Source organism: Atractosteus spatula, chromosome 10 (genome assembly GCF_055471065.1).
Source record: "Atractosteus spatula isolate fAtrSpa1 chromosome 10, fAtrSpa1.hap1, whole genome shotgun sequence".
Taxonomy (NCBI): domain Eukaryota; kingdom Metazoa; phylum Chordata; class Actinopteri; order Semionotiformes; family Lepisosteidae; genus Atractosteus; species Atractosteus spatula.
Genome location: NC_142715.1, coordinates 325,589 through 346,848, shown reverse-complemented (window position 1 = coordinate 346,848; position 21,260 = coordinate 325,589). Strand labels below are relative to the sequence as shown.

The following is a 21,260-nucleotide window of genomic DNA, read 5'->3' as shown; positions in this document are numbered from 1 at the left end:
GTGGTCTTCAAACATGTAGCTCTGGCGCCCTCTTGTGGGTAATTTGGTGAACTGACGCTTCCCACGCCAAGTTTCGGCAGCTCTTGATTTGAGATGGCGAAGCTCGGCTGTGCGGTATCAATACTGTTAACTAACTGAGGGGTGGGTTTCGGGGAGAGCGCCGTCTGGTGGCGGGGGCTGGCAGCGCCGTTATTCTCCCGGTCGGGTTCCGCTCGCCGCTGCGTGACGTCTGAGACCCGCCGAAGCTCATTTTCTGAGCCGTACGACAGAGCTCCGTCAATTACCGAGTCGGTGTGTGTGAGGAGAAGGGGGGTCAGTGCGGTTACAAGCTACTGGGGATAATATTGACACTCCTGGTGTCCGACGGCTGTTTGTTGTTTTTTTGCCGGCGTAAACAAACCCGTCATCAGGACTGCGGTGATGTTCGTTCGCAATAAAACCTCTGGCCCGATTTATTAAGTGAACTAATGAATTGATACAATGACCGGATTACCGGAGCTGTGCTACTGTCCCGGGGCCTGCAGGCGTGTGAGGTGGGCCGGTTCGGTTCAGTTCGGATCGGCCCGGCTCAGCTGGGCCTGAGCTCCGGTGCTGTCCGATTTGGGTGGGGGGGGGGGGGGCTCATCATTGGGGTTTTAACGAGTGAGAACTGGATTTGGCGGCGATAGCGCGAGTGATGTGTGCCTAGACTTCGGCTCGCTTTCCTCCCTGGGATATTTCTCTCAATAGTCGATCTCAGACATCACCATCGCAGGACTACAGCCCCTGCGTTAATGAGTACCTGAAAGTGTGGTTCTGATGTCACCTTTCTCTCTCATTAGAACACGGGATCCGTGGTGTTGTGGTTCGTTCGCAATTTTAGTTGACTGTTACAATTAGTTGCCCCTTTCGTCCGACATCTTTTTTTTCTGCTAGGTCGTGTAACCAAAATGTCCTACAAATGCTTCGTCCCGAAGGAAATGATCACCGCCGAGCTACACTCCCGTATCAGCTGTGCAGTTTTTACATTCGCTATGTACAATGCATTTTTTTATTATTAAACTCTCAATTAAAATCATGTTTCGTACATACTATGTATACAGATTTACTAATAAGCCTATTATTGTTGCAGTTGTTATTCTGTAAAGCGCTTTGAGATAAAGTGTTATTACTAATATTATTATATAACGCCAGTCATTTTAAAATGTGAGTTCTATGAGTGTTGTTCATTACCTTGACGCATCTCATTTGGGATTGGGTTATCCCCGGCTGATCGCTCGGTTTTTGCTCGTGTCGGGGTGGAGATGAGCCATCTTCTGCGGCTTCCAACAGGTCTCGGCGATACCGCTGTCCAACAGGTTGTAACCTGCTGGGGGACAGGTGACAGGTGCGTCACGATACAACTCGGCGTTTCTGTTTTGTTGGGTTGTGTTTTCCTGCCGGCGTTTCGCACATCAGCAAACTGCCGGTTTGACCCCCTTCCGCGGGCCACTCTTTAACGCCTCAGTTCTCACCCGCTATCCCCCCACTTTTCTCAGCTCCAGAAATCGACCACGAATCTGTAAAACCCCTCTGTCTCGGAGCTCGTCACTCACCCCCTTCCTGCTGCTGCTGCTGATAATGACGACGGCGATGACGGCAGAAGAAGAGTTTCACCCGCTTTGAAGCCGGCCGGTTCGGACCCACAACGACCCTCGGCTTAAGTTGTTCTCCGATACTCGCTTCGTTCACTTCCAGCTCGCCCCGAGAAAACTCGAACTTGTCCCTCAGCTGCAGTTGTCTGCGTGTTCCCCCGGCATGACAGAGCAGGTGACGGAGACGCCCACTCTGCTGCCGGATCGCTGGAAGGCGTCTCAGGAGAGAGTTTCTGTTCGTTCTCGGCGCCGCCCTGAAATCTCCAGGATTTGCAATGTTGCTGTTTTTAGTTTTTAGCCCCCCGGGGGGCGATGACACATTTCCCCCCGCTATTCTTAGTTCAAAGGACTCTGCTTTGGGGGAGTTTCTGTTTTTCTGTTGTTGTTGTTGTTGCGTTTCAAACGCGGTTGAACGTATTGAAACAAAGCGGGGCAGCATTTTTACACAACATGAATCATACCCAGTTTCTTCGGACGGTCGAAGACATTTTTTGTCGTTCTCCCCCCCTCCCGCTTCGTACGAGGTTCAAGAAGTGTTCTCTGCCGGCGCTTGAGCTTGGGGTCGCTGTTTTGCCTCTCGTTTCTTTTTTCCAAGAGCGGACCGTAGAGACCAGTCAGACTCGAGGATGGGGCAGTATTTTAAAAAATGACAGAATGTGCGCCCGACCGGACAACGCGATACCCCGTGTGCCCACTCGCGTTAAACCCACGTCGCAGGTCAGAGGCGACGGCGTGACACGAGAATGACTTCGACACTGCTACTAAACGAGACTTTCAGTCCCTTCGCTGACTTTTGCTTTTTGTGTTACTGGGTAGGTTGTTTGTGTCCTAAATGTGCCATTGCAATTAGGAGAAATAACGGACTAGTAGCTGGTTAATAATGTACCCGAGGTTCATAAGCACTGCAATGAACTTGCCCGCAGAAATTTGTCTCCCAACTCCGCACTAAAAACTGTTCTGAACTTGCGAAGAAACCCCAAGTTTATATCTTCTAGAGGACGCTAAAATATTAGCCGTTGACATGAGAAAACCCGCCCAAAAGAACTAACGCACTTAGCTCATGCAGGTGCATCAGGCTTACATTTACGTGTATTTATTTAGCTCGTGCACATAAATGCAGCTTGCCTTTAAAAAACAAAATGAATAAATTACCGATGTGTTCTCTTAACGCGTCTGAAGTATCTCCGTATGACTTAAGTGTGGTTTGATCAAGGAAAAATACAGCGCCAACACGCAGTTGTCTTAAAAACCCAACATTATCACGTGCATTAGACAGATTAATAAATGCACATCGATAGTGGCCCGCAGATCAGTGAACCGGTCAGGATAATTCAGAGATTCCGAACCCCTGTTCAGTTTCCTGCTCGGTAGACGAGCGGTTTAATAGTCGGTACCGGATTCCTGCAGCAGGGTCTGCTCGTGGTTAATTAAGCTCACAGGTGGGAGAAACCCCTGGGCAGTACCGTAGGAACTTCAACTCAAGTTTAGCGCAGAACTGCAGGCCAAAACGCAACTTCTTAGCAACTGACAGGGGGGAGACTCGTGTATTCGTCGTATCCCGCGTGCGGGTATTTCATTTTTCTGCAGATTACCTAACAGGATTCTGCCAGTTTATTTCACTCATTCATTTACGGGATCTGATTATTTTTAAAGCATGGCCTTAAACTATCCTGTAGTCGCTCGTTCTAAGAAAAGTCACGGAGACACTCTGAGGCGACGGCACATTCTCCACCCTGACCCGTGCAAATCAGGTTTCTGATTAGGCCCAAAGCCAACGGATTGCCATATGTATAATTCGTCACGGGTCTGCTATTTAAAAGAGTTTCGCAGGTATCCCCCCGGATATCGGTGTGGCAATGGGCGGAGTTATGGGTAGAAGCTAAAGCCTCGCTGTTCTGATCTTATTCTCACGTAGTAGGCGGTACTTGTATCGCTGTAATGTGCATATAAACTGTCGGAAACTCGGCAGACAAGCCGGGATGGCAGAATAGCTGATACGCAGTACAGAGCCGGCGGACTGGACACGCTGGTGAGTGTCCGAGGACCTCAGACATCACTGCATGGGGGGGGCAAATAGCATATCAGCCGGGATGAGTCTGAAATCTCTCGGGCGAGCGTGTTGCTGCAGGACAGAGCTGTGTGCTGATCCCGGCACCTTCCTCAGCGCGGAGGTGCGACTGATCCTCAGGTGGGAAGAGCTCGATTTTAACTGCTGCAGGCTGCATCATTCCAGACAGACGGGAGTGGATTTAGAAAGGAGGCGAGCAGCTCTCCTTTTTTCGATTTCTGTGAACCAAATGCTCAGTCCCCCTGCTAGTTTTAGATAGAAAATGCACACACGTATTTGGCGACTAGAAAGTGCGTGGTTGTTTTTTTTAGCCGTCTCGTCATTCGCTTAGAATCTTTTTGGACTAGTCCTTTTCCGTTTAAATACGCGTCTCTCTTTGCTTAAAAGTTTAAAACGCGTCGGGTTTTGTAAAGGGAAAGTGCTTCAAGTGGAGTAGACATGCCGGAGTTTTCGTGTTTTGCGGATCTGCGGATGCGCTACTGTACCTCGGCACAAATAAAAGGGTTTTGTTCTTCCTTGTTCTGACAGGAGGGTGTTAAAATAGGTTGATGAAGAGGGCTCGTGAACTCTATCAAGCCTAACGGAGCCCTTCACCTCCGATAGTCTTTTTCTGTCGACATAACTCCGTTTTAAATCTTTTTAAGCACACTAAACTGCTGACTTTCAGTTCATAAACCACCAAGCGGAAATAGAGCTTTCTTGCCAGCTGAAAGCATCTTCTAACACCCTCCCGAGACCAAGCAGGCTACACTCGTACACTCCCTCGTACACTTCGAAATATTCTAGATTTGTATGGGCTTTTTAATGAGTTAAAAATCCCCGAAAGGTTTCAGTTGGACCAAACTCACAGAATTGTGCCCGAGCGTATACACACGCGTCATCTCGCATTTCTGAGAGGTATTAAAATTCAGCATCTAAATGCGAAAGTCTGGCGTCGGTATAAACTCGGAGTTAATAAATATTCCATCCTAACAGCACTTTGACCTTTTTAAAAATATTCGAGAACAACGGGGTGTATGGAATGTGAAAGATGGCGGGGAAAGGCTCCTTTCCCCCACCCGCTTGGTCAAACCGGGGATCCCCAGCGCTGGACCTGGTGACCTCCACAGACCTGGTTTTCACTCCCTAAGGGACCCTAAGAAGTCGCTTCGCGGCGATATTTGCGATAGTTTCTAGATACACGTGTGAGATTTCATTTCCCCTTCCAGCAGTCGAGGCCGAAATGTTGTCTCTTTTCTTTTTTTTTTCAGCGCGGAATAAACCTTTACCCGTTCCCTCTCCTTACGACGTCCATGTAGCCGAGCGCTCGACTGGACCCCAAAACCACCAGGCGTGTGTTTGTGGGCCACCAGGCCCCGGATCCCCGAAAACACTTGGTTGCTGCTGAGAACAGGTTGAAATCCGTGAAGTCGCCCCCGTCCTACACACAGTGAAACCCACCGCGCTCGACGGCTCTGCGTGTGTGCCGGTTCGTGCCGTTGCAAGTTGCTCCCGAGCAGTTTCAGGTCGCTTTCCTTTTTTTCAGGAGACCCAGGACTCTGTGGCATAGCCTCCTGCAACAGACTCAACTGATTTGTTTTTGTCTTCTGAGCGGGTGGAACCAGCGTTGTAGTGTTTCATTGTTTATCTGAGATGTTACCTTCTGCCCAGTCACGATTTTTGTTTTTGCCTTGGGGGGGAATCCAAGCTGTTAATCTGTCTTTCCATTTGTATTCTCTACCCAGTTTATATTCACTTATGGCAGGAGGGGGCAATGACAATTTTCTTGCTGAAACATCTCTTATCTCCCCCCCTTACAGACCAGCGCGGTCTTTGCAGCGACCGTTCAGTGTCGCTTCAGCTGCAGATTGGGAGAGTCGAGTCTCGTCCGGGATCCTCCTGGCAGGATGGCGCTCCCGACAATCCCTGCTGCCTTTTTACTGGTGCTCTGGACCACGGGTGGGTGACGCTCCAGGCTTTCGATTCAAGTTCCCTTCAGATTCCAGCTGGAGTTCAGTTTCCTCCACCGTCGCGACACGATCCCGGAGGCGCCGGAACAGTTCTTACATTTAGCCAGCAGGTGTATCACCCTGCAGCTCCCAGCTGGCAGCCCCTCCCCCCACTGAAACTCAGCTAGTGTAAGCCTGGTCAGTACCTGGAGGGGAAACTCCTGGGAAAGCTGAGGCTGCTGCTGGAAGAGGTGTTAGTGGGGCCAGCAGGGGGTGCTCACCCTGTGGTCTGTGTGGGTCCTGATGCCCTGGTATAATGACTGTGACACTGGACTGTAAAAAGGTGCCATCCTTTGGATGAGATGTAAAACCGAGGTCTGACTCTCTGTGGCCATTAACAATCCCAGGGCATTTCTCTGAAAGAGTAGGGGTGTAACCCCGGCGTCCTGGCCAAATTCCCCCCCTGGTCTTTACCTATCATGGCCTCCTAATAAACCCCATCTCTGAACTGGCTTCACCACTCTGCTCTCCTCCCCACTGAGAGCTGGTTTGTGGGGAGAGGATTGGTGGACTATGCCTGCCATTGCATCATCCAGGTGGGGGCTGGATGGGTGAGTGTCCAGTGTTTTGCTGATATGTTATTAAACCACTTAGGGCAGCTTAGTACATGGTTATCAAAGCAAAACATCCTGTTTAATCCAGTTCTCTGTGTATTTTCCATGTTTATTGTATTTGCTTTTAAAATAGTACAGTTTGTTTGTTTTTTAATGCGAAGCAGTTTCTTATTCTTTATTCTTTATAAATACGTGGCTCGAAGGCTGGTTTGATGTTTTTAAACATTCTTGAACTGCTTATTCAAAATGAGAATGAGAGACTCCCTTGTCTCTTTATTTGAACTATTTGAAACTTTATTTCAGTTTTCTTAAAAAAAAAAGACAACTCACAGCTACCAAGTTCGGACCTGCCAATTAATGCTATTTTAACAGTGCAGTTGTGGTTACATCGGCAGCTCTTGTGGTTACACTGTGAATAAGGAGACAATTATTTTGACTGGTCACAATAAAAGCCCAGAAATACCGGTATTCAAATGAGATGGCTAATTGATAATATCCTCACCGGAAGACACTGAAATTACACCATCCGTTAGTGTAACTCACCGTAAACGCGGGGGGTTTCAGTGTGCGTGCGTAACTTCTTGGAGCTGACAGCAGGTGGGGGGGAGGACGGGGGTAGCATGTCTCCCCTTGGTGATCCCCAGGCCTCTCTGAAACCGCGTCTGTTGTTTCCCAGAGTCCTGTGCTGGCCCGGTCACTGTGAGATTTTTGGACTCGGCTACACTGCCCTGCATCTCCAAGGATCCAGCCCCTGTGGACCAGCCTGCTGTAAAATGGGTGTTGTCTACAGGAAGACCTGTGCTGTATGTCGAAGGTGGAAGACTTCATTCTGGACCCGGGTTCGAGCACAGAGCCCAGATGTCCGGAGACATGGCCAGACAGGGAAATTACTCCCTGACCATCGCTGCTGTGACGTTCTCCGACACGGGCCTGTATGAGTGCTATCGGGAAGCCGAGCGAGACCACCTGCAGTTCCTGGAGGACACTTATCTCACTGTCACAGGTAACAGCTCACGAGTCTCGGTTTTAACAGCGTCCAGCTGAGCCCACTGTGGGAGGTGTCTGATAATGTTCACATCTGGAAAATCTTCTCCCCAGTTCTTACACTGTCCATCTTTATTAGACTCCAAGGCTGTTTTCAATGTTCTTTTCAAAGTCTGCAAACTAAAATAATCCAAACCCAGCTGACATTCTGATGTTCATCTCTCTGCTTTTAGCTCATGAAGAAAATGTCACCCATCAGTCTGGAGCCTCTCTGTCTCTCCCTCTCCACACTACTGGTCCAGTGGAGGTGCTGTTTGATCCTGCAGGATCTACCCAGTCTTCCAGAGTCTTACTGAGCAGCGCAGGGCCCCCTGACCCCGGGTATGAACACAGAGTGTCAGTGCAGAACAGCTCTCTGACACTGCGCTCCCTCACTCCAGCTGATCAGGGGAGCTACACAGTGAGGGACCTTCAGGGAAACACTATCAGCACTGTGACAGTCACTGTGGGAGGTGAGCAGATCTACAGTAGGGTCACTAGAGGGCTCTGTATTCTTGACAGAGTGTGTTCTTATATCATCCTCTGTCCTGATTGTCTTTCAGCTCACAGAGTCACTGTCACCCTGCAGCCTGGAGCCTCTCTGTCTGTCCCTCTGCTCACTGGAGAGCCAGTGGAGGTGCTGTTTGATCCTGCAGGAGGTGGAAACTGGACCTCAGTGTGCTCTGTCCAGAACAGCACAGCCAGCTGTGTCCCCCAGTACAGAGACAGAGTGTCAGTGGAGAATCAGGAGTTGAGACTGCAGGACCTGAGGGCGTCTGATGAGGGGATCTATACAGTTTTGCTCTCACACATCCAGAAGGCCGTCAGCACTGTCTCTCTCACTGTGGAGGGTAAGACTAGACTGAGGTGCAGAGGAACTCCTCAAATCTTGTAACCCTTAACTTCTTGTTCTCAGTCTGAGGTTTTTAACCGCAGGACATTCTCGAGTGTAAAGAGTTTCTCCTGTTCTTGATCCTGTGGAGAGAGATCAGAGGTGTGTCTGCTGGTCAGTATCTCTATCGGAAGAGACTCCTCATGTCTTCTTGAAGGTGTGACGAGCTGTGTTTTGTCTCCTCTGTGTTTCCTACATCAGACCATCTTCGTCACAGGTCTGTCGGAGTGATCGCTGGTGTCACTGGTGTTGGTGTTGCTGGAGTCATCCTGGCAATCCTGGGAGTATGGGTCGGGATGAGGAGATCAAGGACGACGATCAGGAATGACGGGACCTATGAACTGACAAGGAGAGATGATGCCCCGAATGACAGCAGCTCAGCAATCAGTCCTCCAGCAGATCAACCAGAAACTGGTAGTCAGAATGGAGTCTGTCCTCAGGTCCCTGGTGTCAAGGTGACTGAGGAGACAGGAGACGGACACTCTGGTCCTGTTGTCTCCAATGGACACAGACTGCAGGGGTGATGAGGAGAGTCGGTGCAGTATATTGGGGGTGTAGCGGCAATGCTTGTTAATAAGACAGAATTAAGTGTTGCTGTGCTTTCCCAAATGAGGCCTCATCTCTCTGTTCATCTCTGTGGTGCAGCCACAGAGAAACTATTCATGCAGGCTGATTTAAAGATGTTTTCTTTTGATAAGGGACAGCTCCCAAAGGGGGATACACTTAGCTAAGCCTGGCTATCATGATCAATGGTCATCCATTGGCGCCTATCTGTCTAGGGAGTGCCAGATGGACATCTGGACTGCATTCCTAAGTGTCAGGAGTAAGTGACTCATATATCACCTTGATCAACCAATCAGGGACTGGTAGGGCCGAGTAACCCACGCGGGTGTCTGATGCCCATGGAACCTTCAGCCAATCAACGAGCTGAAGTTCCTCCAGGTAAAAACAGGCAACACAGAGAGCCTGAGAAGAATTCTGTGGACTTTTCTAAAGGGAGTTCAAAGGAGAATTCCAGGGCAGGACGGCCCAGGAGCAGAAGGCTCCCAAGGGCAGGACATTCTCGCAGCGCGCCTCCTGACCATCCTGAGACTCAGCCCGGACAACCACGGAACGGCCAGTGTGTCCGAGTGCCAGAACTTTCCTTTGTTCTAAGCAGAGGTTGCCAGAGAGTAACCAGAGGATCCACCCGAGGTTAGCACCAGCAGCAGGCCTCGTGAACAGGTCAGAACTGTGGACAGCTGAATCACTATTCAGAACTAGCTCTTCATCAGGAACGAACCGGTCCTCTTCCTGACTTGCTGGGATCCACAGTCATCTTTTCTCCTGTGCGCAAACTTTGCTAGTTAAAGCCAACACTAACTAGCTGGTCAGTGAGCATCAGCAGCACACCGTCGCAAGCCGCACAGCACAGCCTGGCACCGAGCCAGAGAGCGCGGATTGGACAGCAACAGCCTGCAACTGTTTCTTTGTGCCCGCAGGAGATCTGAATCCCCAGAGATTGGATGAGTATTCAACTTCACTGCATTACTGCTCGAGAATTCAATTGTTATCCCAACCAGTTGATATCAATTTAAATCCTAAGAGTTATGTACTTGTTTTGAGTATCTAATGTAGAAGTTGTAACCAAGTTCACTTTATGAAACGGTCTAAATGAATGATATACTGAACGTATGTCCTCTTGATATATGTAACACTTCGTAACTGACTGAATATATACCTTTTGTATTCTGATAACCCTCTCGATAAGATCTGTTAGGTTTATATGCATATTCTATGTATTAATAAATGTATCCTCGTGTATTAGTACCTGTGTGTGTGCGTTGTTTGAGTTATATCGCATGGTTGGATTCTAAAGCCATCAAAAGAATCAATTTATGATTTACTGCTACAATTAATAATTGTCCCAGTAAATGCCCAAACCCTACAGAACTGGTGCCTTCAGAGAGCACACTACAGGGGTCAGAACAGGACTGAGCAGTTTGTGTTATTTTGATTTCTACTCTTTTGGACTTTCAAAATGCATTTTGCGGTTCAGTCTTTATCCTGACCTGAAGGAATCCAACAACTGAATTTCAAATTCTCTAAGACTGAAGGAATTCAGTCACAATTCTGTGATACCATAGCGCGGTTTTTTTTACTCCCTGGCGGAAACGGGCTTCCATAGGTTCTCAGTCCTGCGAAGCAAAAGCAATCTCTGAAATATCAGACAAATTATTATCAGATCATGTCAAAAGCTGATCAGTATTTCTTTACTGGGAAGCAAAGAAATGCTTGTATTACACATTTTAATATGACATGCAATTACACATGAAAAATAGTAAAATTATTTTCATTGCGGTACATGTTGATGGAACAGCCCCCTCGATAAAGGAAAGTATGGACGGACGTGTCGCATGTTCCGTACTCTGTCTGACAGAGAGTTTAACACACTGTCCTCGGAAAATAGAAACTAATTGAACAATAAATTCATCTGAGCCAAATCTACACGTGTGGGTGATTTAATTCTGTCTAAATTGCATGGAACTCCTCTGCTGAGGTCAGATACACACAGGAAAGCGTTCAGGCGGCTTCACGGAGTCCCGCCTCAGACTGGAAGCAGGTTCTAATTAGACGCTGAGAACAATCCGGGTCTCTGTGTGTAATTGATTGTGTTGATTGAGCGGTAGTGTGACCAGGTGTGTGGTAGCAGGTCCTGCCAGTATAAAAACCTATTCACTGCGTTCACACTTTATGTTCTCTTGCTTCAACACAGTTTGGTGGTTTACTTGTCTTACTCCTGTAGCAGTTTAGCGGGACGTCAATTTGGCGATGCGCTCGTTTCTCTTTGTGCTGTGCCTGTGCGCAGGGGCCGGGCTCCCCACACTGATCTCCGCCGGGCCGGCTGGCTGGGATTCTCGGGAATTAGCGCTCCAGGCCGACCTCCCGGCTCCTGAAGACGCAGCCCAGTCGGAGGACTTGAGCCTGGCAGATGCGCCCTCCGAAGACCTGTCTGCAAGCGAGAACGACTCACAATCCTTGGCTCCCAACTTCTGCCGCCTTCCCATGTCCAGAGACGCGTACTCGCCCTACTTCTACAAGGAGAAGATGAAGCCCGAAGCCGGCAGCCGCCCCTTACCCGCCTACATCAAGAGCGTCCTGTTTCCTCCCCAGCGAGGGCGGCAGCCGGCTCGCCCGGCCATCAGGGGCACCCGAGGAGTGGCTGTGTGGTGCGACTCCAGCAGGATGTACGTGAGGGTCAGTCGGCTCCTGTTCGGCTTCAGCTGTCGGCCATCGGAGGCGACCTTGGGCAACTGCAGCGTCAGCCGAACCACACGCCGTTACTTCTACTTCATCTATGGGCTTCATGAGTGTGGCACCGAGCGATCGGTAAGCGGGTCTTCGTCTACAGGCAGTGTAGCGATGTGAGCTGTAGGGCTAGTGTCGGGGTTGCCTTTCCTGGGAATATCCCTTCCTCTGTGTCCCTGCAGGTTGTCCAGGGCCGCCTGGTGTACTCTAACACTCTCCGGTATGCCCCGCCCTCTTCCAGTCTGCCTGTGCATCGCTTCATTCCCTTCTCTGTGCCGGTCAAATGCTCCTACAACAGGTAGGCAGGGCTCTGCTGCTGCTGAGAAGCTGCTGGGAAAGTGTCCAGAAGCCCCTCATCCCCTCTGTCCTGCAGGTTCCACTACTCCTACAAGGTTGGCTATGTCCCCACGTGGGCCAGGAGAAGGACCTTCTTCAAGGACCTGAAGAACAAGCACAGCTTTGTCCTGCTCATCACCAACTGTAAGCTCCTTGAGCAAGTGGCTCCTCCTGCCTGCAGGGGGCGTTGTGTGCAGGTGTAATGCTGCCTCTCTCTCCAGCCTGCTGGGTCCGGCTCTCTCCTAAGGATGAGTACTTCCTGGGTCAGCCCATGTACTTCCAGGCCACTGCCTACTTTGCCACAGTGGAGCAGAGGCTGTACATCCACTCGTGTTACGCGACGGAGAAACCAGACCAGCACTCTCAGCCCCGTTTCCCCGTGATCGACAACTTGGAGTATGGCCCCTTCTGGGAGGGGAGGTGGGCAGGAGCCCCGAGAGCCTGCAGGGGTTCATCCTTGTCCTTGTCCCCAGGTGCATGGTGGACAGCAAGGCAGATGGCTGCCTGTCCAGGTTTGTCCCCTCCAAGCAGAAGGATGTGCTCCGCTTCACAATTGATGTCTTCCTCTTCTAGAAGAAGCTGTCCAGGAAGGTACTGCTCTCAAAGGCTGCTCAGCCTTCTTGCTCTACTGATCCATGGTCTGCTTTCACGTCCATGATCTAGATGTGAACCAGACTGTGGCAGCTGTAGTGCCTAGAGCTGCCAGCTTGACTTCACTGATGGCAGAAGGTCCTTCTCTGTCCCTCTATTGGCCTTGATCCCTTAATGCTGTGACTTTCCCTCTTGCAGCATGAAGTGACTGAGCTGTACATGCACTGTGTCATGGCTGTGGCTCCTGCTAAAGCAACACCAGGGACCAAGTCCTGCACCTACAACAGGGAGGCTAAGAGGTACTTCTGCAAGGAGCCTGCTGAGGATGCTCTGGGAAATGCCAGGTGGAAGCCTCACCTGTCCTCCTCTCCTCCAGGTGGGAGGAGCTGTATGGTGACCATGAGGTCTGTGCCTGCTGTGAGTCCAGGTGTGCTGGCAGCCGGAATGAAGGTGGGTCTGGTTCTCTATCCCTTGTGGATGCATCTCTGCCCAAGAGACAACCATGCTTGGACAACTGAGGAATGATCCCATGCTGAACAAAGGGACTGTTTAGATGAATAGCATCACTGTGGGTCTCTGGGTATAGCAGATCCCTCACTCCTGGATGCTGCTTGTCCACAGGTACCAGGAGCCTGGTGACCAGCAGTCGGGTGGCTGTGGCACCAGTAGAAGCTCCTCTGGATGTGGGAGCTGACTGGACTGAGGATGAGGAGGGAGACCCTCAGAGCTCCAGTGAAGATGCTGAGAGCACCAGTGAGGATGTGGAGGGACTTTGGAGATGTTGGCCAGTGGACAGGTAGGGTCTGGCAGGAGGAGCTCCTGTAGGGGTGGGTGTCCTGCAGTTCAGCTGGATTGTTCTCCTTCTTCCTCCCCAGGTGCCTGAATGAAGGCTCCAGCCTGGCCCTTGTGACTCTCCTGCCTCCTCTTGCCTTGTAATGGCAACATTTCAATAAAGCTGTGAAAGACCCTTCTGCCTGCCCTTGTTTCTTTATGGTTTATAGGTTTGAATGGGGTGGAGGAATTCAAGGGAAGTGAGACCCATTAATAAATTGAGGTATTTGTGGGGGTTCCCCTTTCAAAAATGCTTTCCTTATTGCTGCCAATGAGGACTGGAAATGGCTGGAGTAATAAAGCATTGTACTGGGGGAAGATGGCCGCACTATTCCTTGGGCAGGGCAGTGTGACTTTTTTACTGTGGGAGAGACAGAGGTGTTCAATATACTGGAAATCCTCCCGTTTCCGAGAGGGGTAGTGGTTATGGAGTGTGAGTTGCTACTGTAGTGCCCAGTAAGAGTGAGATCTGGTGTCCTATTCTAGGCTGCACAACCTGACTAAAAGAAACACAAGGAAGGAATTGTCAACAGGGGCTTGGTGTAAAGTAGGCCTTCCCTTCCTTAGCAGAGGAACGATACTGGTGCACAAACATCAGTGAATAATGGTACAGTTAGAATCTCGGAGGTCTTGTCTTAAGGGTGTTGGTTTCACAGCAGTGGTAGTGGACAGTCATGAGAAGTATTAGGATTGAGACTAGAGATCCCAGCACTTGATCCCGAAGACAGGTGTTCACAACTACCTCTACCAGCAGCACAGACTGTGTAGATTGAGACTGAACGCTTACTACACAAAGCCTCTCCACTGTTTCAGTGTCCCATGTCATGAATTTCAAGTGAATCCTAGTCTTCCTTTGTGACTACCTATAATTTGCACAGATCATGATGGCCCACTAACGCTGTCAATTTTTAGCCCTACTGCAGTGCCCTATTAAAGTTTGAAGGATTTAGGATAAACTATTTTATATAATGGTTCCAAAGGTGGCTTCTCAAAGCACTTGACATAATTACAATAAGAATACACAGGATAAAACAATTCCAATAGACAGAGGAGACCATGGATGGCGGTACTAAGAAAAGTAGAAGCAGAGGGGTAAAGAATAGAATCAGTTCAGTAAAGGCTCTTCTACAGAACAAGGTGTTGAGTCTGAATTTGAAGGAGTTTAGGGAAGGTGACTCTGGTATCCTTGGGGAGAGAGTTCCAGAGCTTGGGGGCATAACAGCAGAAGGTCCTGTCACCCATACAGTGTAGATGGGCTTGGGGGACAGTTAGGAGACTAGAATTAGAAGAGCAAAGGTTATGATGTGGGGAGTAGGGTGATAATAGATTAAACTGCAACTGAATTGTGACGGCATGTTCTACAATTTATGCAAGAAAGGGTAATGTTAGGCTTTTATGGAACAGTGGTAATGACAGCACTTTTGAGGATCGTTGGTACAACGGCAATGCTCAAGGATTCATTTCTAATATTGAGGACAATGGGTTATATACCCATCGTTCTTACCAAAGGATCAGAGACCTTTTGCTATATAAAAAGACTCCTTTCCACCACTAATTTATACAGGTTTGGTTCATTTGGGTTTTATCAGTTAAACATTTAATATTGTATTTGTCAGTTTGTTGATGCCTATATATCACAGTGATCTGCACACACATCTTTGACTGAATATGGGCTGCCAAACCTCTCCACCAAACTTATGTATCACGGTAGGTACACAAGAAGTTTCTTTGTAATAACAGGGTTGGTGCCAGTAGTCAGATTGGGTCAATTGCAAGGTAAGAACAGCATCGCATTAACTGGAGAGGATCCAGAGATTAGCATGCAGGTCTGTACGCCAGATTACTACTGATTTGCAACGCGCTCGTCTGCTGACTTTAGTCTCCTGCTCAGTAATCACAATGTTCCAAATTGCAATGAGCCCAAGGAAACAGCTGCTGCCCTCTAGAGGACACTACAGGACAGGACTAAGTACAATTCCTGCAATGGACTAAGCAGTTTAGTGCCAAACTAATGGAACACTGAATCCTATGGGACAGTTCCTAATGTAGTAACAGCTTAATACTGAAATAATATAAACACCTCGTGATCTTAAGAATCTGTCGCTGTTAAAAAGTATTGTAATAATAAGCTAAAACTGTACTGCAGCCACAACACAGTAGACCTGCAGCTCCTGTCCTGATCATACAGAAAGATGTCATCACTATGTAGTGTACTCTCTGAAGGCATCAGTTCTGTAGGGTTTGGGCATTTACTGGGACAATTATTAATTGTAGCAGTAAATCACAAAATGATTCTTTTAATGGCTTTAGAATCCAACCATGCGATATAACTCAAACAATGCACACACACAGGTACTAATACACGAGGATACATTTATTAATACATAAATATGCATATAAACCTAACAGATCTTATCGAGAGGATTATCAGAATACAAAGGGTATATATTCAGTCAGTTACCAAGAGTTACATATATCAAGAGGACATACGTTCAGTATATCATTCAATTAGACCATTTCGTAATTGAACTTGGTTACAACTTCTACATTAGATACTCAAAACAAGTACATAACTCTTAGGAATTAAATTGATATCAACTGGTTGGGATAATTGAATTCTCGAGCTGTAATGCATTGAAGTTGAATACTCATCCAATCTCTGGGGATTCAGATCTCCTGCGGCCTCTCTGGCTCCGTGCCAGGCTGTGCTGTGCTGCTTGCGACGGTGCGCTGCTGATGCTCACTGACCGGCTAGCTAGTGTTGGCTTTAACTAGCAAAGTTTGTGCACAGGAGAAAAGATGACTGTGGGTCCCAGCAGGTCAGGAAGAAGACCGGTTCGTTCCTGATGAAGCGCTAGTTCTGAATAGTGATTCAGCTGTCCACAGTTTTGACCTGTTCACGAGGCTTGCTGCTGATGCTAACCTCGGGTGGATCCTCTGGTTACTCTCTGGCAACCTCTGCTCTAGACTCTTAGAACAAAGGAAAGTTCTGGCACTCAGACACACTGGCCGTTCCGTGGTTGTCTGGGCTGAGTCTCAGGATGGTCAGGAGGCGCTCTGTGAGAATGTCCTGCCCTTGGGAGCCTTCTGCTCCTGGGCCGTCCTGCCCTGGAATTCTTCAGAATTCTCTTTTTCAGAAAAGTCCACTACAGGCTCTCTGTGTTGCCTGTTTTTACCTGGAGGAACTTCAGCTCGTTCATTGGCTGAAAGTTTCATGGGCATCAGAATTCCACATGGGTTACTCGGCCCTACCAGTCCCTTATTGGTTGACCAAGGTGAGATATGAGTCACTTACTCCTGACACCTAGGAATGCAGTCCAGATGTCCATCTGGCACTCCCTAGACAGATAGGCGCCAATGGATGACCATTGATCATGATAGCCAGGCTTAGCTAAGTGCATCCCCATTTGGGAGCTGTCCCTTATCGAAAGAAAACATCCTTAAATCAGCCTGCATGAATAGCTTCTCTGTGGCTGCACCACAGAGATGAAGAGGGAGATGGGGCCTCATTTGGGAAAGCACAGCAACACTTAATTCTGTCTTATTAACAAGCATTGCCGCTACATATCCCCCCTTTTTGAAGGTCACGAGGTCCTGAGGCGTTGTTGCCTTCAAAACAAAACAGAGTTAAGTGATGTCCCTTGTCATTAGAACATTAACCTTAAATATCCACATTACTCCTCGAGAATTCATACAGGAACCAGCATTGGATACAAACATTATGAACAACATCTGGAGTACTGTATATATAAACAAGGTAAGAGACATCATCTCAGTCTCGGAATTACACATCAGGAAGTTCACTGTCAATATCTGATACCTCTGTAGTAGATATTTGGGGAGACGTCACTTCCTTTCTTTTGACATGCTACCTTTGACTCATTCATGCTACCCAGAGTACATCTTGATGTGAGAGTACAGCATTCAGAGTACACTGTCAGTCATGATCCAGCTACCCGGCAGTAGTGTTACAATAACAACAGTTCCTGTTCCCAGCCCCCCGATAAACCACGACACCTGTGTTGGGCACCTGCTAGGGTGGTTTGGAGATTTGTTCCATTAAAGCAAACTAACTACCTGTACCCCTTCAGGGCTTACTGTTTCTTGGATTCAATTCAATAGTGTGGCCTCTGAAGGCATCCAAGACCTCAGGTTTGGTCTAATATTGTCTGGTTCTAGACAGTACAGTGTTAAGTCACCAAGCTGTACTATGGCCTCCTCAGGAACTTACAGGAACTGTTTGGTTAGGTAGCTGCATTGTGGTAGCTGTATCATGCCTGTCACAAGTCATGGTGACAGTTAAATGTGGTGTGCTGACCAGCCATTTACTTCCCACCTGCTCTTCATGGGGTTCGTTAACCTCCCTCTGCCCATTAGTAGCTTTACACCCTTCATTGGTGGATCAGTTAGACACAGCCAATGGATAGCTTTGGTAGCCATACCCATCTCAAGATTTGGAACCGAATTCAATCTTGGATTGCCTTCTAGGTGAGCTATGAGCGATGGGGTTAATGTCACATACTCCTCTACTGAGAAGAGTGGAATCAAGTGGTTTGGGAATTGTGCCATGGTTAGACTGGCTACAGTGGCACTAAACTCCCTTAACAGGTCTTGTGTCAACATTCTGGCCTGTTGCACACAAGCATAAACCCACTGTATAACACCAACAATCATGTCCACTGGTTGGGGAATAAGATTCAACCCTGTTGCATAGGAAGTTGCCTGTAGGGTTTTCCCTAAGCTTTCCAACGTTTGCTGCTGTTGATACAGTCTGTCACTAACCTCTGGCATCTCTGACACCTGCCTTCTTGGGGCAGTCAGGGTGAGAGTGCCAGTAACAAACAAACCTACCAAAAAGAGCAAATGCACAACAGTGGTGGCAGCAATCAGTCCTCCCAAAAGTCTTTTACGGTGGCTGATCTTAGTCATCTCCTTCTGAGTGACTGTCGCCTTTCTAAGCTGGCCCAGCATGTACATGGTGTCTTTCTCAGTATGCCGTGTGACATCTTGGGCACCACCATCCTGGAAATCTGGGGAGATCTGACGCAGCTGCTGATGCTGCTCCTCCGTTTCCAGGGCATCTGCTTTTTCGATTTGTTCATGCCTGTGCTCTAGGAACCCTGCAGGGGGTGGTGCAGCGGTGGAGCATGCCTGACCCTCGGCTGAGTGGTCATCTGGAGCACCTGAGTGATCTGGGATTGTTACCCCATTCTCACTGTTCAGGTCCACCCTGCGCACTTCCTGATTGAGGAATCCCTCTATCGGCATGTTTACAATCATTCGCTGGGCATGGGTGTAGGACACCTGCTCACTCCCCGCTTCCCTCGCTAGGGGTTCAGGGAGCTGCCCCAGCAGTGGGATAGCTAGTTCACTGTCTTTGAACTTACTATCACCCACCAGGCCCATGTCAGTGCAGGCGGGGATTCTGACACCCCTCTTTGCGATGTCCTGCACTGGCAGGCGGGTGGCTTGACCATCCAGCTCCAGTCTGGCTGAACCACTGTTGGTCAGACTCAGACTGACAGACTGGGCTGGTGGCTGTAAGAAAACTGGCTCGGCTTTCATTCCCTGTCCCTTCCTGGGGACTGGGTGTGTTGGAAACCCTGCCGTTGAGGCAGGAACAATCAGGTCAGTCTCACTCACTACCCGGTAGTTGTGAGAAATAATGTTACCTGACTGCAAGTTCCCTGGGTCACAGCAGAGGGAATCGGCATCTGGGATCAGGTGTGTCCACAGCGCAGTAGTCTCAGCGTCCAGCTGGACCTCCTGTCTAACCTGTGAATGTTGCACCAGGGGCACCTGGTGGTGGCCCTGTGACAGCTGCTCAAGCAGATCCTCACTGATAGAGGATCTCTCAGGGCTAAGGGTGAGGGCTACATCACCAACCTGCTCTCCTGCCATCTGGATCCCTTCCACCACTGCGGGGTGGTGGTCCTGACCCCTTGGGTGCCAAGGTGCACAGGGAAAACTACTTTTCATCACCAGGGGAGGAGATCAGCTCCTCTTTAGGGATGTAAAAGGGGTTTGCTTTACCTGGTGGATCAGGCGGCTGCTTGGAGCACCGCTCCTGTGGCATGGAGGCTGTTGTGACCTCAGCCAGGACACGACTTCCTTGTATATCCGGGGAACAAGAAAATATTTTTATTTCTTGTCCAGAGGGAACAGAAGGAATCTCCACATAGGCTTCTGTGTTCGGTGGGCACTGTGTGAGCACAGTCTGCCTCTTGGCCCCCCTTTCCTTCTGTACAGAAGGCTTAGGAGCCTTGTCCTGTTTCCACACTTTGCCTTTCTGGTGATCCACCAAAGGTTCCTCTCTGAGTCGCATGCCCTTTTCTTTTTCAACCCGTTTGAGCTTGCCTTGTGACATCAAACACCTTTCAACCTCAGTGTCAATCAGTGTCTCACTGGGTAAGACATCTCCCATGGCAGCCTTGAGGTAAAAGCTTCCTGCTTTTCCTCTGTGTTTTACTGCCTGCTCTGTGACTTCAGGGGTGGAGTCAGCACTCGCTTGGGAGTGACTGACTTCATCCAGGCAGGAACCCTTCCGCTCAATCAGAGGGAGGGAGAGGGGTCGGGTCTCCGCCTCCTCCAGTGGAGAGTATCAGCTCATTCACGCTTCCGGCAGCCTTGGGGAGTGGTTGTCCCTGTCCTAATAAAGCTTGTTCAAGCCTGGCCAGGCGGGCGGCTACTGAATCCTTTTGTTCAGCTTTATCTAGCCCTTTCCCTCCCCCGGTGTTCTCATGGCACTTAGGGCGCTGGGTGCGGTCCTGTGTGCCCGCTTTGGAACGGGGCTTAGCCAGCTCAGGAGCCTGTGCTCCTTCGAGCAGGAGGGAGTTAACCCTGCTGGCTCTGATGGCGAACACAGTCGCTTTAGCAGCTTTTTGCTCAGAGCGACTTTGGACATCATACTCCCAGGCTTTCTGCAAGAATCTCTTAATATCAGTCATTTTCATGGTCTGTGCATCTGTATGCATTAAGATCATCTTTCTGACTGACGGGTGGAGATTCGCGATGAATAAACCCTTGAAATGTGTGTTCTCCTCGCAACCCTCATCATTTCGTCCTGCAAAATAGGTTCATCTAAGTCTCTCGTAATATTCGCGAGGGGACTCTGCTCTCTCGTGCTTAATGTTAAGGGCGGCGGCTATCTCAGCAGTCGGGTCAATAAACGCACTGTATTCCTCGATAAGTGCATGACAAAGCTGTTCAAAGTCATTACAGACTTCTTTCATCTGCCTAGCCATCCACTCATGTACAGCTCTGCTGGTAGTTTTTCTGACCAGAAACACTTTCTCCTGTTCTGTGGCGTTTGGCAGGTACTGCCATATAACTCTCTTAGGTCCTGAATATAACTCTCGATATTATTCTCTGACACTGCAGGGTCAAATCTCTCCATGTCCTTTGCTAGCTCTCTCACAGAATGGAGGTTTATTCTCCTAACTTCTCTGCTGATGGAGATATGGCGGAGATCGTGGTCAGACCTGTCGCTGCTAGAGAGAATGCTTACTAGCGACTCGAATTCAGACCTTTTAGTAACCATCGTTAAACTTAAAAGAGTATTACTTTTAAGTACGAAATCACAGTTTTACCACAGAAAACCACAAGATCAAGTATGCAATCAACCCGGTAGATCGCAAAAAATCACAAAACAATCAAAAAAAGCAGCGTCGTAAAAGAAGTGACGGAGCTGTCCTCTCTATAAGAAGGGTGCCAGTGAGCCCTGCTCTCGCTTACGGCCACACCCCCTTGAGCATGCCTGATCTCGTCTGATCTCGGAAGCTAAGCAGGGACGGGCCTGGTTAGTACTTGGATGGGAGACTGCCTGGGAACACCAGGTGCTGTAAGCTTTTAAGCGCAGGGGGCGCATTATCCCCGCTCTCTCGCTCATTCCCCTGTTCGTGTGTGCAGTGCGGCTTTTCCGTCTGTTTATTTGTCAGCTTTGGCGAGACATGGGTTCTTGTGTATTAGCGTGAGCATTTTTTATTCTGATCATGAACAGTTTTACAAGTCCGCAAAGGATCGAGGAAAGGTTTATCGCCAGCTGAAAAGAGACACAGCGCTTCGGCTGTGGAGACT

At 49.0% G+C, this 21,260-nt stretch overlaps 1 protein-coding gene and 1 pseudogene across 1 annotated transcript; both read left to right on the top strand.

The window, feature by feature from the left end:
- Positions 1-5,567: 5,567 nt before the first annotated feature.
- LOC148824394 (uncharacterized) lies at positions 5,568-8,667 on the top strand. The gene is made up of 5 exons (XM_088926476.1): positions 5,568-5,619; positions 6,900-7,226; positions 7,441-7,719; positions 7,810-8,097; positions 8,340-8,667. Exons 1-5 carry the CDS (start codon positions 5,568-5,570, stop codon positions 8,660-8,662), a joined length of 1,269 nt encoding a protein of 422 aa, XP_088782602.1. The 3' UTR covers positions 8,663-8,667.
- Positions 8,668-20,912: 12,245 nt separating this feature from the next.
- On the top strand, positions 20,913-21,031 carry LOC148824393 (5S ribosomal RNA; annotated as a pseudogene).
- The last annotated feature ends 229 nt before the right edge of the window (positions 21,032-21,260 follow it).

What these genes read in the sequence shown, in the direction of transcription:
- LOC148824394 (XM_088926476.1), top strand. Translation starts at nt 5,568, where the DNA reads ATGGCGCTCCCGACAATCCCTGCTGCCTTTTTACTGGTGCTCTGGACC. An exon ending in TGTGACAGTCACTGTGGGAG is followed by an intron (nt 7,720 to 7,809) that starts GTGAGCAGATCT and finishes ATTGTCTTTCAG; the next exon opens with CTCACAGAGTCACTGTCACC. An exon ending in TGTCTCTCTCACTGTGGAGG is followed by an intron (nt 8,098 to 8,339) that starts GTAAGACTAGAC and finishes TTCCTACATCAG; the next exon opens with ACCATCTTCGTCACAGGTCT.